This window comes from Amblyraja radiata, chromosome 25 (assembly GCF_010909765.2).
Source record: "Amblyraja radiata isolate CabotCenter1 chromosome 25, sAmbRad1.1.pri, whole genome shotgun sequence".
Lineage (NCBI taxonomy): Eukaryota > Metazoa > Chordata > Chondrichthyes > Rajiformes > Rajidae > Amblyraja > Amblyraja radiata.
In genome coordinates, this window is record NC_045980.1 from 22,017,620 (window position 1) to 22,033,041 (window position 15,422).

A 15,422-nucleotide genomic window follows, 5' to 3' on the forward strand; every position below is an offset into this window, starting at 1 on the left:
GATCACATCTCACTTTCTCCACAACCCAGGCGCATTTTCAGTCGCGATTGAAAAAAAAACAGCGACTTGTTCACGAATTGGCGCCGTATCCGAGCAAAAATAAACCCAACAACAAACCCGCAGGAAGGAGTTTTAAAGCTGAAAAGTTTCTAATCGGAGGGTCAGCGACAGGGATCCGGCGGCGGGGACGCGGGAGAGAAGTCTCGGGGGCGAGTGAGGGGGAGACTGGGTGGGGGAGAATGGGGGTGAGGAGGAGACTGTGGGACAAGGTGGGGGGGGGGGGGAGAGAATGGGGGTGCGGGGGAGACTGGAGGGCAGGGGCCGGATAACGAAGCTCTCTCGGCAGCTGCGACAACAGGCGACGGTCCGGCCTCCCCTCCCCTCCCCTCCCCCCGGGTCTCTCCCTCTCCCTCTCCCTCCCCTCCCTGCCAGCTCCGGTGGGAGTGAATCCCGGATCCCACCGCACGGCTCAGACTGGCGGTTCTGTACCTGAGGTCGCCGCTGCCGCTGCCGCTGCCGACCTGGACAAGCCGCTCCACACCCGCACCCGCACCACACTCCGGAGCAGTTCCGGATTAGACTCAGCGGCGACAAAGGGCCAGGAGACTCCTGGAGCGGCCGGGCATCGGCACAAGCAACACCGGGCTCTGGCGGGGGGAGCGCGAATTACAGCAGGTGCGGGGCTGGGGAGTGGAGCGAGCACCGACTCCGCTCTCCGCACCTAAGGGAGGGAGGTGTTCCCTGTCCGGGTGATCAGGCCCAGGTGAAACCAGGACGGGAGAAACCCATCGGCTTCTGTTCAGGAGCCTCGTCGCCCCCTAGGTTGAGAATTCCGAAGAATGCAGACATTTCTCTCATCTCCGCGCCGAATCCATCGCCTTCTGCTCCGTACTGACGAACTTTCTCCCACAACCAGCTTGCCCAAATGTCTAACAACATGTTTCAATGTTAACATCTCTCATTCTTCTAAACCTGAGGAAAATATTGCTCTGATCTTCTCACAAATTCACATTCTCCGAAATCACAGAATCTTCACTGCATTCCCTCTGTATCATTTTTCTTAGGAAACCCAACAACACACAAATACTCATAGGTAGACACAGAATGCTGAAGTAACTCAGCGGGAGAGGCAGCATCTCTGGAGAGAAGGAATGGGTGACATTTCTGGTCGAGATCCTTCTTCAGACAGAGTCAGGGGAGAGGGAGACACCGAGATATGAAAGGGTGAGGTGTGAAAACGAGACAACAAAGGGGACAACGTTCAAGGAAAATGTAGAATAGATTATTGTTAGCTAGGGGAAGCTGACAACGAAGCATACAAAGATAAAATGTAATCATGACAGTGAGTCTGGTAGGTGATCGAGGATGGGGAGGGATGGAGAGAGAGGGAAAGCAATGGTTACTTGAAGTTAGAGAAGTCAATATTCATACCGTTGGGTTGTCACCTTTTGTGCCTATTCTTGGGGGTATAATGTTTGGTCTCAGATTGTTCCTCAAACTGCGATTAGTCCACATCTGTGACCCTATCACACCATCCGAGAAAAATAATTTAACCCCCAGTCTTTGCTTATTGTCCTTATCAATAGATAACAGAATCTTTGGAATTCCCTCCAGAGTAGTGCTGTGGAGGCTTGATTGCTGAGCATATTCAAGAAAGTGTTTAAGAAGGAATTGCAGATGCTGGAAAATCGAAGGTAGACAAAAGTGCTGGAGAAACTCAGCGGGTGCAGTAGCATCTATGGAGCGAAGGAAATAGGCAACGTTTCAGGCCGAAACCATTCTTCAGACTGATGTAGGATGGGGGGGAGGGGGTACTATATTCTATATTCAAGTCCTCTATATTCAAGAAAGTGATTGATAGATTTTTTTTTGATATTTAAAAAATCGAGGGATATTGTGTAGTTGCAGGTGTAAAGCAAGCAAAGGGCTCACTCCTGCCTCCACATGCAGATTGCTTTGCTCCTGGCGAATCCTAACTGAAGACCCCAGTAACTAATACCATCATCTATTGGAAAGGTGAGTTCTGCTTTGAGAGGTTTTTGGCCCCAATGTAAAAAGGACTTGTATTTTATTCATAGGCACCAACAATCCCAAGCAGTTGATGGCCATTGTGGTTCTTTCGAAGTATATTAATTGAAGAAATGCTGCAGCCAATTTATGTACAGCATGTTCTCACAGACTCGCAATCTGTTTAATGACGTGAACTGAGGAATAGATATTGAGAACACTCAGAAAAGCATCTCTGTTCTGACCGCGCCTTTGCAGTTGCAGCCCCTAGACTGTGGAACAGCATCCCCTTTCCCATCAGAACTGCCCCCTCCATCGACTCTTTTAAGTCAAGACTAAAGGCTTATCTATACTCCCAAGCCTTTCCTGATGTCCTCTGAGTGAGGGCTACATGTATATATGTATGTAGTTTGTTTTGTTGTGCTATTCTTATAACAAATGTAAAGCACTTTGGCCAACGAGAGTTGTTTTTTAAATGTGCTATATAAATAAATGTGACTTGATCTCTTTTGTTCTTGGTAAGTTAAGCACCTTTAAAAATAGCAGCCTTGAATTATCAGGCACAAGCATTACAGAACTGTGGGGTCGAAATTCCACAAAACAAACTATTGTATTTAAAAGGTCCTTTATTAAATGGGGAAAAAAACTGAACATCTAGCCATGGTAATACCACTCAAGGGAGTAAATGTGCTGGTACATGGCGAAAGAGGTCGCCAGCGCATCGTGCAAAACTGTTACATCTGAATTTCAGACCTATTCCTGTGTGCATGGAATTATCCTCACAATCCTAAAGTGGTTACAAGGAAAATAAAATTCTCAGAGTACAGCTGTGGAAATCTACAAGAGAGGGGTCATGTTCTGGGCTGTTCTATGTCATATCAAGAAGACTGCAGAATTGGTTTAGACAGACACTGTTGAAAATTGAAAGATGATTACTATCCGCAAGGTAAACCTTGCCAAAGACAAATGGTTCACATTTCAGGCTATCAGTGTTGAGTTACATGACAAGGGACCAACAAAGAAACACTGTCAATGGCCAGTCAGCAAGGAGAGCACAGCTTGGTAACCAATCAGCAACTGATCATGCAGATGACTGTGCACTTGCATGACTTTGCAACAGGGATGAAGAGTGGGAAGTATGAAAATCAACACCAGTCAAAACAACGGATCCAGTCAGATGAACTCTAAACTGTAGGTTAGGTCCAGACAGATTATGGGACTGATCATATACAGTAACCACTAATTAAACCGGGGATCTGTGAGTGGTGCTATTTTAGTGAATTGTAATTGTGGCAACACTATTTGCAGATGGTGTAATGTACATAAAGATTGTTTCATTACAGGATACTAGTAATCCATCTTGTTGTAAGCTGTGGGTTTGAACCACTATAGTATGTGAAGGAGCCCATACAGTATCAGTACCTGCATGAGGAGTCCTTGCAAACTGATTCCTGCCATGTGCAGGAACAAGGAACTTATCCTGGAAAGAAGTTGTTCATATACATGCCAGGAATCAGCTTGCAAAGCCTCCTCATGCAGCACTGATTTGTGTTCAATCGCTTGTGTGTGTCTAGTGCATACATCCTATTGTACACACCATTATACATATCAGAGGCCTTGCCTCTCTGATTTCTCTACCTTAGGGCAATGTGTGTTCCTTCACTTGTGTGTGTCTAGTGCGTACCAAAGATCATAGAGCGGAGCGCTCTGCTCTATGATCTTTGGTGCTTACTTCCTATTGTACACACCATTATACATACCAGAGGATTTGCCTCTCTGATTTCCCTTCCTTAGGGCAATGCATTTGGTTCCTGAGTTACTTTCTTCCTACCAGAGATTTGACCAAAACTGTCGATGGGGCAGGTGAGACAAGATACAACAGAAGCTAAACCACGAGCCGCATACCAAAGTCATGGTGTTAAAGCATGAACAAAATGTTTATTGGAATAACCTTGCATATTGCACCTCAATGATAAGTTCTAGAAGATGTGTATGTGACATCAGGTTCAAGCTTGTCTGATACGCCATTTAACCATTGAATACAATCAACGACTCACATAGAGATGGGATAAAGGGAGGAAACTGGGGAAAATGCCTATGATATACAAAACAAAGAGAATTGTAAATACAACACAAACATTCAATATTAATGAACATTTCCCATTAGGGGATAATTTTATTTAAATAATTGGAAGGACAATTTTTCCTCTGACAGTATAGATCCATGATTCCTTTGGGTAATTTCGTATGGCTCAGCTAATGAAACACTATACTATTCAGGAAAGATCACTGGTGCAGGAACAATGCCTTCCTGGTAACTGTCAGTTGAAGCCAGGAGCTCCATATTGCTGAAGTTGGCCTGTTGGATTGCAACGTCATTAGAGTCAATGTACTTGAAAGTCCTTGGCCCGTTACACATGGAAAACTGGACCGATCTGAAATGGAATGCCTGTTTCTTGGCTTCTTTGGTGCCGCTGAAAATGCTCAGATTCCTGAAACTGTTGCAGGTAGAAGCGCTTCACAAGGTGGTTGGTCATTTCCCTGAGGGCGTGGAATCCCACAACCAACTCGAGAACCAGGAGGCTGAAGTAGATTATATGAACACCCCTTTCCAGAGGAGTGATGATGATGGATTCATCAGTGAGAAGGAACAGAATAATGGGGAGCTGGATTACAAAGGATAGCAGCCAAAACCCAGCTAACTCTGGCAGCTGGAGGATGAAGAAAAAAACATAAGACATGGAAGCAGTGGTAATCCATTTGTCTCCTTTCCATCACTCAGTAAGATCATGGATGATCTCTTACCTTGGTGTTACTTCCCTACACGATCCTTCATTTCCATTATATCCAACTAACAGAATGATGAACAGATGCACAGTAATGACTGTTAATTTTAAACAATGTTTAAAGTATTCTCTCTGCAACCAGCAGTATGAGAATCAACTATCGATTTGTGCAAAACAACTGTGTGTATTGGAGGAATGTACAGCAATGAGAGGCTGTCCTTTCAAATGTGGTGACACCAGCAAACTTGGGAAGCTGTTAAACAAGAACTTGTATTTCTGAAACAAATCAAAGCTAAACTTGAACAGGCCTTTATTAGCTTTGCGCATACAGATCATTCAAACCAGGGAGCACCGGGTGAATCAGACGGCATATTTAGCTGCGTACCATAGATGATTGTGTAGAGAAAGAGCATTTCCAGATATCTATGATTTGAAATTTATTTACCTTCTCTTGTAAGTTTCCCATGTAGCCCAGACAGAGCCGAACACTCTCAGTCAGTGTGAGGATTATTATAGCAGCCAACAGTATCAATTGGTAGTATCCGGGTAACATGCTGTACTGGTTCAGCAAGGTGAAGAGGAGAAAGAAAGGTTAGTCAATAGAAACAATTCCTTGTCATTCAGTCGGACCACCAGTCAGGATTGAGCAGATTTTTAATCAGCTTTAACTGCAAGAAAAGGAAAGATCTTCACTGCAACACACCTAGTTTCTGCACTGGGTCAAGTTAAGGAACTCTGGAGTTTGCCAACTAAGCATTATACCCAGGTGCCCTTCGCCTCATTCCAGATTGCATATCATCCTTTCCCATTAACTCATCCTGATTTCCTTTATCCCTTTCCCCAATCTCTGAGATCCGTCACGATTGCTTTTTCTCACATCCCATCCTTCCAATCATCGAGGCTGCTACTTTCTGTCGCAGCTCTCTTTTGCCCTCCATCTAATGACATTCAAAATGGATATTGTGTAAACTTCTTAGTGGTTCTCTTGCTGATGTCAGTGATAAACTATCTACTCAGTACAATGAACATATGTCATTTAACAATGTGAAATAATTAATTTATAATAGCTAACTATCTTCTGCCTCATTGTGTGTTCTGGCAAAATTGCTATATTCTTAGTGGGAGATGTTTTGATTTGTGTTGAAATCTGTTTGCTTCAGTTCATAGAGACTTCTTTAAAAATAGACTATGTGAATGTTTTGTTGGAGGCTCTGATTAAATCACCTCTTTCTCAGCAGTCCTTGAGGATCAAAGGTGACTGCATCCTTTCCACCATTGTGGATTCTGAGGGGCAATATTGAAACCAACATGGGGAGGACATGTTTAAATGAGATCTGTTGATTGATTAAGTAGATTTTGCAAATCAGAAAATTACCTGTCAGTTCTACTTTACGTTCCACGAGTTTATAACGTATTGGTTGTCATCGTGATGTTAAATAAATACTTTAAACAAGATCTCACCTTGAGATGGAGCATGGCCAATTCTGACACCCACCAGAATGGAAAGAAAATTGCACTGAAGTACAATCCCATCTGTAAAGGGAGGCTGGACACTGTCTCATGAGCTGTTAGGAAAAAATAATGAATCTTCAAACATTTTTTACTCTGCTAATTTGTAAACTATCTTATCACGTGCACACGGATTTATTTTTAAATCCCATGTATCCTTATTTGTATTGGTTCAATTATATGATAACAAAATAAAGCCATCAATGAAAAAGTGACCAGCATCCTGAACCCAAGGTATCAATCCATTTAACTCTTTTTTATCTTCTGTGTGCAAAAAAAATGATGAGCTTAAAATCCAGTCCAAAGGGTCATTGTATTGAACATAGAACAGTGCAGAACAGGAATGGGTCCTACAGCCCACAGTGTTAGTGCCAAACATGATGCCTAGTTAAACTGATATCATCTGCCTGTACTCCCTGCATTTCCATATGTCTATCTAAAAGCTTCTTAAACACTACTATTGTATCTGCCTCCAGCAACATCCCTGGCAATGCATTCCAAGCCCCAACACCCTCTGTAAAAAAAAACATGCCTCACACATCTACATTAAACTTTTCCCCTCTCCCCTTACAGCTATGCCCTCTAGTGTTGGACATTTCCACCCTGGGAAAAGGGTTCTGACTGTTTACTCTATCTATTCTTCTCACAATTTTATAATAATAATTTATATACTTCTATCAAGTCTCCTCACAACCTCTGAAGTTCCAGAGAAAACGATCCAACCCCTCCATGTAGATCAAACCCTCTAATCGAGGCAGAATTCTGGTAAACCTCCTCTGCACCCTCTCCAAAGCCTCCACATCTTTCCTGTAATGGGACAACCAGAACTGCACACTATGATCCAAATGCAATCTAATCAGTCCCACATCCTGACTCTTATATTCAATGTCCCTAGCTATGAAGGCAAGCATACCATACCGTGCATTAAACAAGTATTCAGACCCCTTCACTTTTTCCACATTTTGTTACGCGACAGCCTTATTTCTAAAATGGATTAAATTCATATTTTTAAATCATCGATCTACACACAATACCCCATAATAAAAAAGTGAAAACAGCTGATTAGAAATTTTTGCAAAGTAATTAAAAAGAAATAACTGAAATATCACATTTACATAAATATTCAGACTATTCAGTTTTTTGTTGAAGCACCTTTTGCAGCAATTACAGCCTCAAGTCTACTTGAGTATGATGCTACAAGCTTGGCACACCTGTATTTGGGTAATTTCTCCCATTCTTCTCTGCAGATCCTCTCAAGCTCTGTCAGGTTGGATGGGGAGCGTCGATGCACAGCTATTTTCAGGTCCCTCCAGAGATGTTCGATTGGGTTCAAGTCCAGGCTCTGGCTGGGCCACTCAAGGACATTCACAAACTTGTCACGAAGCCACTCCTGCGTTGTCTTGGCTGTGTGCTTAGGGTCATTGTCCTGTTGGAAGGTGAACCTCTGCCCCAGTCTGAGGTCCAGAATGCTCTGGAGCAGGTTTTCATCAAGGATCTCTCTGTACTTTGCTACGTTCATTTTTCCCTCGACCCTGACTAGTCTCCTAGTTCCTGGCGCTGAAAAACATCCCCACAGCATGGTGCTGCCATCACCATGCTTCACCGTAGGTATGGAATTGGCCAGGTGATGAGCGGTGCCTGGTTTCCTCCAGACGTGACGCTTGGCATTCAGGCCAAAGAGTTCAATCTTGGTTTCACCAGACCAGAGAATCTTGCTTCTCATGGTCTGAGAGTCCTCTAGGTGCCTTTTGGCAAACTCCAAGTGGGCTGTCATGTGCCTTTTACTGAGGAGTGGCTTCCGTCTGGCCACTCTACCATAAAGGCCTGTTTGGTGGAGTGCTGCAGATATAGTTTTCTCCCATCTCCACAGAGGAACTCTGGAGCTCTGTCAGTGACCATCGGGTTTTTGGTCACCTCCATGACCAAGGCCCTTCTCCCCCGATTGCTTATGTAAATGAATACTTATATAAATGTGATATTTCAGTTATTTCTTTTTAATTACTTTGCAAACATTTCTAAACATCTGTTATCACTTTTTTATTATGGGGTATTGTGTGTAGATTGATGATTAAAAAAAATGAATGTAATCCATTTTAGAATAAGGCTCTAACGTAACAAAATGTGGAGAAAGTGGTCTGAATACTTTCTGATTCAGTCCTCATTCAGTAATCAACTTGAAGCAGCATGCTTGCTGCTAAATGTGGAGAATGTTGTGCATGTTGGCCAAGTGATCTCTGTGATGGCTTCTTCCTCATTCCCAATGTTATTTTTTAACAAACCCAAGGTAAATTCAAATTGTGATTTCACCAAGCTGGTTGATCTGCCCCTCACAATCATGATTTCTTGCAGGTTGTAGCAAAGCAGGAAGCAATATTTTCTTTTAGCTAATATTTTCAAGTGAAAGGTTGAAATGAATATGGGTAATTAAGGTAGAATGCGAAGATGAAATACAACTGAGGTGAAATATAAACTCTGTAAAATCTGCTCAAAGGTTTTATAATTGACAGAAGTGTTTCGAGCCACAAAGTTTAACAAGCAGTAATTATGATTTAATTGGCCATTGAAAGCTCATTTGCATCGCTTGTAAGAAAGAATCACGTTTTCAAGGAACTTTACAGTATCACTAGTTTTTAAACACTTAACATTTTGTCAATTTGATTCATTTTCTTAGATTCTGCTGGAGAAACTGTATGTGGGGATTATTGAATCATTAACAACCAGCTTTTCAATTTCCATAGTAAACTATGCATGCATTCAAAACCCACAGATACTGTCTTGTCATCATTACAACCTGGCTATTATGAAGGAAATGCGGAGATCTGTATTAAAGCCTGCAGAGTTTATTCATCATTGGATTATTCATTGCACTGTGTGGGAGTGCTCGCCCCGCATGTTCACAGATATGTTGATTGTGTTTGAAAATTACACTTCTTCGCCCGTTATTTCAACAAAAATCTTACCTGGGATATTGTAGGATCGATCTTCACAGTCTCTCGTTTTGTTGCTGATAAAAAGTGTCCCGCTGAAGCTGGTCAGATTCTGTCTGATATTATGAGGCAGAGAAGAGTATAGAGACATAACTGGTAAAGGATCCATTCTATCTGCATCAAATCCTTTCTAATCCCAGCACCATCTGCTCAGTTGTCATACACTAATCATTTGTATTAAGAGTAGAAACACCAAAAAAACATAAAGATTCACATGTAATTAAGTATTTTTCAGTACACCTGTTGCAATATTTAACATTCAGCAAATTATCTGATAATATTTGTTTTTACATTATTCAAGCTCATGTTATCTATTGAGTGTTTCCTGTTACCCTGTTGCAAGTAAGAATTCAATTTTGGTTTCTATGATAATCAAACATTATTGACTGTCTCCACTCTTTTCATAAAACTTTCATGAAGAGGTTGTCATTGTATTGTATTGTATTGTATTGTATTTTAATGACCACACAGTCAGGCTGGTGGAATTTTGGGTTGTCAGCAGCGATATAATAATAAAGAACACACAAAATGTAACACAAACATCCACCACAGCATTCATCACTGTGGTGGAAGGCACAAAATTTGGCCAGTCCATACTTATTATTATCATTGAAATGTTAATAATGTTTAATATAATTATGTGTGACAATTTTTAAATTTGTGCATTTATTCTCTTACCAAGGAAAATGTAAAGGCCAAATGTACTCATTTTAAGGAAGCATTAAGAAATATATTTATAAAATGTTCAAAAATAGCTTTGTTAAGCAATTATTACATGATTTAGTATGGCTTTTTATATTCGTTATTTCACCTAATACTCTTCTGCATCCAACATTTGGGGTCTCCAACAGCTTTGTTGCAGTCATTGAGTTGTACGTCATGAAAACAGGCCCTTCGGCCCGACTTGTCCATGCTCATAGAAACATAGAAAATAGGTGCAGGAGTAGGCCATTCGGCCCTTCAAGCCTGCACCGCCATTCAATATGACCATGGCTGATCATCCAACTCAGTATCCCATACCTGCCTTCTCTCCATACCCCCTGATCCCTTTAGCCACAAGGGCCACATCTAACTCCCTCTTAAATATAGTCATAAATTCATAATTTCATTAGTCATACAAACAAAATTAGGCCTTTCGGCCCATCGAGTCTACGCCGCCATTCAATCATGGCTGATTCATCTTTCCCTCTCAACCCTATTCTTCTACCTGCTCCCCATAACCTTTGACACACTTACTAATCTTAGAACCTGCCAATCTCTGCTTTAAAAATACCCAATGACTTTGCCTCCACAGCTCTGTGACAATGAATTCCACTGATCAACCACCCTCTAACTAAAGAAATCCCTCCACATCTCCTTTCTAAAGATACATCCTTTATTCTGAGGCTATTCCCTTTGGCCAAAGACTCTCCCATGAGTGGAAACATCCTCTCTACATCCACTCTATCCAGCCTTTCACTATTCAGTAAGTTTCAATGAGGTCCCCCCTCAACATGGCCGTCCGAAGGGGGGGTGCGCTGGGTGCGACCACACCCCCCTTTTTTCCCCCAGAGTAAGATTTATTTTTTAAATCGGAGCTCAAATGCACCCATCCGCGCCTACGCAGTTGGGGAAGCGAGCGATGCAAAATGGCGCAGTCTCTCCGCGCGTGCGCAGTGGGCCAGGGCGGGATCATTTGTACTTCACCCATTGAGCGCTCAACCATCTTCTGCCCGCGCTGGACCCCCGCTCACCCCCCCCCCCCCCCGCGCTCACTTGGTCTAGTTCTCCTTAATTCTACCACAACTAATGAAGAAGCTGCTAAAGCTATTGCCAACCTCTCAGATGCTCAGAAGCTGTACCTCATACTGAATCACTTTAAACTGGGTCCAACATACAAATATTGTGCCTTCCATAAGAATGGATGCTGGCGAAGATTTAACCCTGACTAGTTACGAGCATACCCCTGGCTTGTATATAGCGATCATGTGGATGGCGTCTTTTGCCTACCTTGTGCCTTGTTTGTGAACAACAGGAAATCATTTGTCGTCAAGTCAAGGTAAGTCAAGTCTATTTGTCACATACACATACAAGATGTGTAGTAAAATGAAAGTGGCAATGCCTGCGGATTGTGCAAAACAACGGAACAGGTGCTCCTGAATGTATATTGCCATTTACCACTACCTCTACTAATGCAAGGGCATTCTTTGGCCTTGCCCTGTAAACCAACCCTGGTTCCGCAAATCCTGTCATGCCACCCCCCTTTTTGAAAAGCTTCGTAAGGGCCTGCTCAATATTCTAAACTCCAGCGAGTACAGGCCCAGTGCTGTCAAACGCACATAATATGTTAACCGAATCATCCCTGGGATCATTCTCATAAAACACCTCTGGACCATTCTAGAAAGCCAGCTCATCCCTCCACAGATATAGGGCCCAAACTGCTCACAATTATCCAAATGTGGTCTGACCAGTCCCTTATAAAGCATCAGCATCAGATCCCTGTTTTTATATTCTAATCCTCTCAAAATAAATACTAACATTCAAATTGCCTTCTTTACTACAATTCAATTTTACAAATTAACCTTTTGAGAATCCTGCACCAGCATTCCCAAGTACATTTGCACCTCCGATTTCTGATTCAACAAGCATTGTCCTTGAATAAATCCTTCGAGCAACAAGCAGTGTCAATAAACTTATTTGCATTGTGGCATTTCTCCATCCTTTCCAGTAGTGTCAAAAAAAAATTTGCATTACATAAAAGTAACTATTTTAATTTTTAACAAATGATAGGCAGTTGATACAATTAAAATGGGTGATGCAGTACAGTAACTTAGTTGTTTATGAGAATAAACTTTTCGTGGATGGGCAAGTTGAGAAAACGATGAATTGAACATATTGGATCCTGGTCTTCAAACACAAAACTTTAGAGCACAGATGCACAGTTATGCTCAACTGTCATACAACACTGGTTAAGTTGAGTTCTGCCCACACATTTGAAGGATTCCGAAGTCCCTTGTAAGACACAAAATAAGATTTAAAGGATTCGAGAGATGAGGAATTGCATGCAAAATAGAGAAACAAATCAAGCCTACTGAGAGAATTACAGGTGCATAAAATCTTAAGGGTTTTCATAGATTCAATAGAAGGTAATGTCCTCCTTAATTGTGGAATCAAAGATATAGTAGGCAGATTTGAATTGATTGGCAAAAGATCCAAGGTTGACTTGAAAAACCTCCTTAGATACCCAGTGCTTATGATGTAGAATGCACAATGTGAGAGTATAGGGATTGAAGTTCAACTTTGCCTTTTAAAATGAAACTGGATAAACCTCTAAGGCAAAAGAAGTGCATGCCAATGCATGGTGCATATTGCAGAGGCACCAATGGTGATACATCTGCACTGCTCTGATGTACTGTTGCTGGTAGATCACATTTCCCAGACATTCAAGAGTGCAGGGATCACTCTTTTGGCTGGACGTTTAATACTCCTCAAGTATGTGAAGGCCGCTCTACTGTTCTGGAGGCAGAGGCAAATTTCATCATAAATGTTTGCTTTCACTGAGAGATGGCTCCAGACACATGGAAAGTGATGTATGGCTTCCAGGCTTTCATCAAAACCTTCCTTGGGGTGTTGTGGTACAGCAGGGTCAGGTTAGTACAAAACCTTCGTTTTACACATCCTTGGAATAGCTAGTCTGCATTCTCAGTTTTTATCTGTCTCACCAATAATATCGAGCTTTCTCACACATTGCTCGTGCAATGTACAGGTCAGAAACTTTAACTGTGTACCTCCTATTTTCTGCTTTCTTTATATGTCTGCTCTGTACAATACCCTGGACTATTACTATTCCTGAATATCCAAGACTTCACCTTGGCTTTCTGCTATGAGATTCTGTTTGTTGCCTCTTTTGCACCCTATCCTTAAATTTCCTTTCCAGTATTCCCGAATTAAAACGAAATTGGGTATATACCATTCATGTAATGCTATTTCTCAATGTTTACCTTGAGTTACCAGGGACCCTCCCAAGTCGTAAACTCCCAACAGAATTAAATATAATCATTATTCAATTTTAACATCTAAACATTTAACTCTAACCTTAGATTATCACCTGTACAATTATCTAGCATGATTGTGAACAATTAAAAAATAATAATTTGGAACATTTAGATCCAGCCAGAAACTTTCAAACAGCAACAATTAGTTTTGCCCTTGGGATCACTTGCTTTAAATATATAAATGACTCAAGGAAACAAGTTTCAGAAAATTTAACACTGAATAATATTTATTTCAAATATTGTAAACTTTGTGAAGCCAATTCGCCACACGTTATAAACCACTTAAAACCTTACAATAAAGTGACATTCTAATTGCCATAATTTCGCTTCAGACAAAATATTCAAATCATGTTGATGTGCATTTGCTGCAATGAGCAAGACAGTGACTATTACAAACAAAAACAATGGATGAATGAAGCAGGAATATTCGTTTTGGCACCTGACTCCCGAAGACCCGTATTCAGCACCATAGGATGCATCAAAGATCCTAGATCTTTGGGATGCATTACCATTCACCTTAAGAACACGACCTGGAAAACAGATTCAACCTTTAATAGGTCATCTTGACAATAGCAATGCAATCGTGCACCATTCAGAATTCAATGAACAAACAATTCAATATGCGTATTCAAATTTACTCAATTAGCTGTGTCGTGGGGCTTTCAAGTATTAGGGTGACATCCTGATATTAAACATTTTTAATTTCTTTTTTTTTTTTAATGGGAAAATGCAAATGTTCAAACGTAGCTTCTCTTGGAAGAAAACACCTTTTAGTTTGTAATCCTGCAACAATTCAGAACTTGTAATAATGACTAATTAATGTAATTGTCACTGCGACAACTCCAATGCGTTTGGAAAGAATCAGGACATTTATATGGTAATACGAAAGTAAACCACGACGAAGGCTTTTGTAATTAGCGTGGAAATGACCACGGTAATCCCCTAACACGAATTTAGCAGAGCCAAACACGGAAACTGAACCGAACAGGGTCCTGAGCAAACCCCACGGGCAATCCTCGACCCCGAAAGCAACTTGAGACAAGTGGTGGAGCTGCTCTGGGTCCGACGCGAGGTGGAAAAACCGGAGTGGAAACAGATCCGGAGCGAGGGAGCTGCGGCCTCGGAGCCTGGCTCATTTGACGACCTGGAAGTCCGGGTAATCGCGGCGATCGGCCGGCCGCTGGTTGCTGAACTCGGCCTTGTCAATGCGGGAGCGGGGGCTGCCCTGGGCTCGGAGCCAGGCCTGCATGGCCCGCACCGGCTGCTCGGCGCCCTGCAGCCGCCCCTCCACCGTCCCTCGCTCCGTGTTCCGCACCCAGCCCACCAGGCCCAGCCGCTTCGCCTCCTTCTGCGTATGTTTTCGGAAGAAGACTCCCTGCACCTTCCCGAACACCTCGTAATCCACCGAGAGCAGCCGGCCCTCACCGCCCGACGCCATCGCTCCTGCCCTCAGCAACCGCCGCTTCCCGCTGAGTGAGGGTGGCCGTCTGACAACCCGACCGTCGTCATAGAGACAGCCGCAAAGAGCTGGAGTAACAGAGGTTCAGGCAGCATCACTGGAGAGAAGGAATAGGTGATGGTTCGGGTCGAGATCCTTCTTCAGACTGAAAGTCAGGGGAAAGGCAAACGAGAGTTATAGACCGTGATATAGAGAGATATAGAACAAATGATTGAAAGATACGTAAAATTATTATCTTTCTCTCTCATTTCTTTAAAAAAAAAATGTTGTACATACATAGAATGTATCATGTCAACATATATTTGGCACCTGAAAAAAGGTACCACTGTATTGTACTTCTAATAAATAAAATTAAAAAAAAGAAAGATATGCAAAAAAGTATATACGATCAAGGAAAGGTGGAGCCCACAATGGTCCATTGTTGGCTGCGGGGTAGGTGATAACGAATTATACAGATAATGAAACTCCACAGGACAATACTGAAACAAGTACGATGACGGGGGCGGGGGGGGGGGGGGGCCGAGAGGGGGGATGCAAGGGTTACTTGATGGAGAAATCAAAATCAACCACTGGATTGAAAGCTGCCCAAGCAAATTTTGAGATGCTGTTCCGCCAATTTGGGCTTGGCCTCATTCTCATA

The 15,422-nt window shown here is 42.3% G+C and overlaps 3 protein-coding genes across 4 annotated transcripts in view; all 3 read right to left on the reverse strand.

The window, feature by feature from the left end:
• Positions 1-655, reverse strand: part of kiaa1671 (KIAA1671 ortholog) — a 137,838-nt gene extending 137,183 nt beyond the window's left edge. For both annotated transcript variants that reach the window (XM_033043394.1, XM_033043392.1), the window contains exon 1: positions 490-655. The gene's annotated coding sequence lies outside the window, so the exon portion shown is untranslated. The remainder of the gene's footprint in view (positions 1-489) is intronic.
• Positions 656-4,344: 3,689 nt separating this feature from the next.
• LOC116987394 (transmembrane protein 17B-like) lies at positions 4,345-9,380 on the reverse strand. The gene is made up of 4 exons (XM_033043395.1): positions 9,263-9,380; positions 6,255-6,358; positions 5,239-5,352; positions 4,345-4,718 (listed from the first exon to the last, which is right to left on the reverse strand). Exons 1-4 carry the CDS (start codon positions 9,378-9,380, stop codon positions 4,419-4,421), a joined length of 636 nt encoding a protein of 211 aa, XP_032899286.1. The 3' UTR covers positions 4,345-4,418.
• A 4,679-nt stretch (positions 9,381-14,059) lies between these two features.
• On the reverse strand, positions 14,060-14,913 carry acyp1 (acylphosphatase 1). The gene has a single exon (XM_033043396.1). The coding sequence runs from the start codon at positions 14,759-14,761 to the stop codon at positions 14,456-14,458; it is 306 nt and encodes a 101-aa protein (XP_032899287.1). The 5' UTR covers positions 14,762-14,913; the 3' UTR covers positions 14,060-14,455.
• Positions 14,914-15,422: the final 509 nt, after the last annotated feature.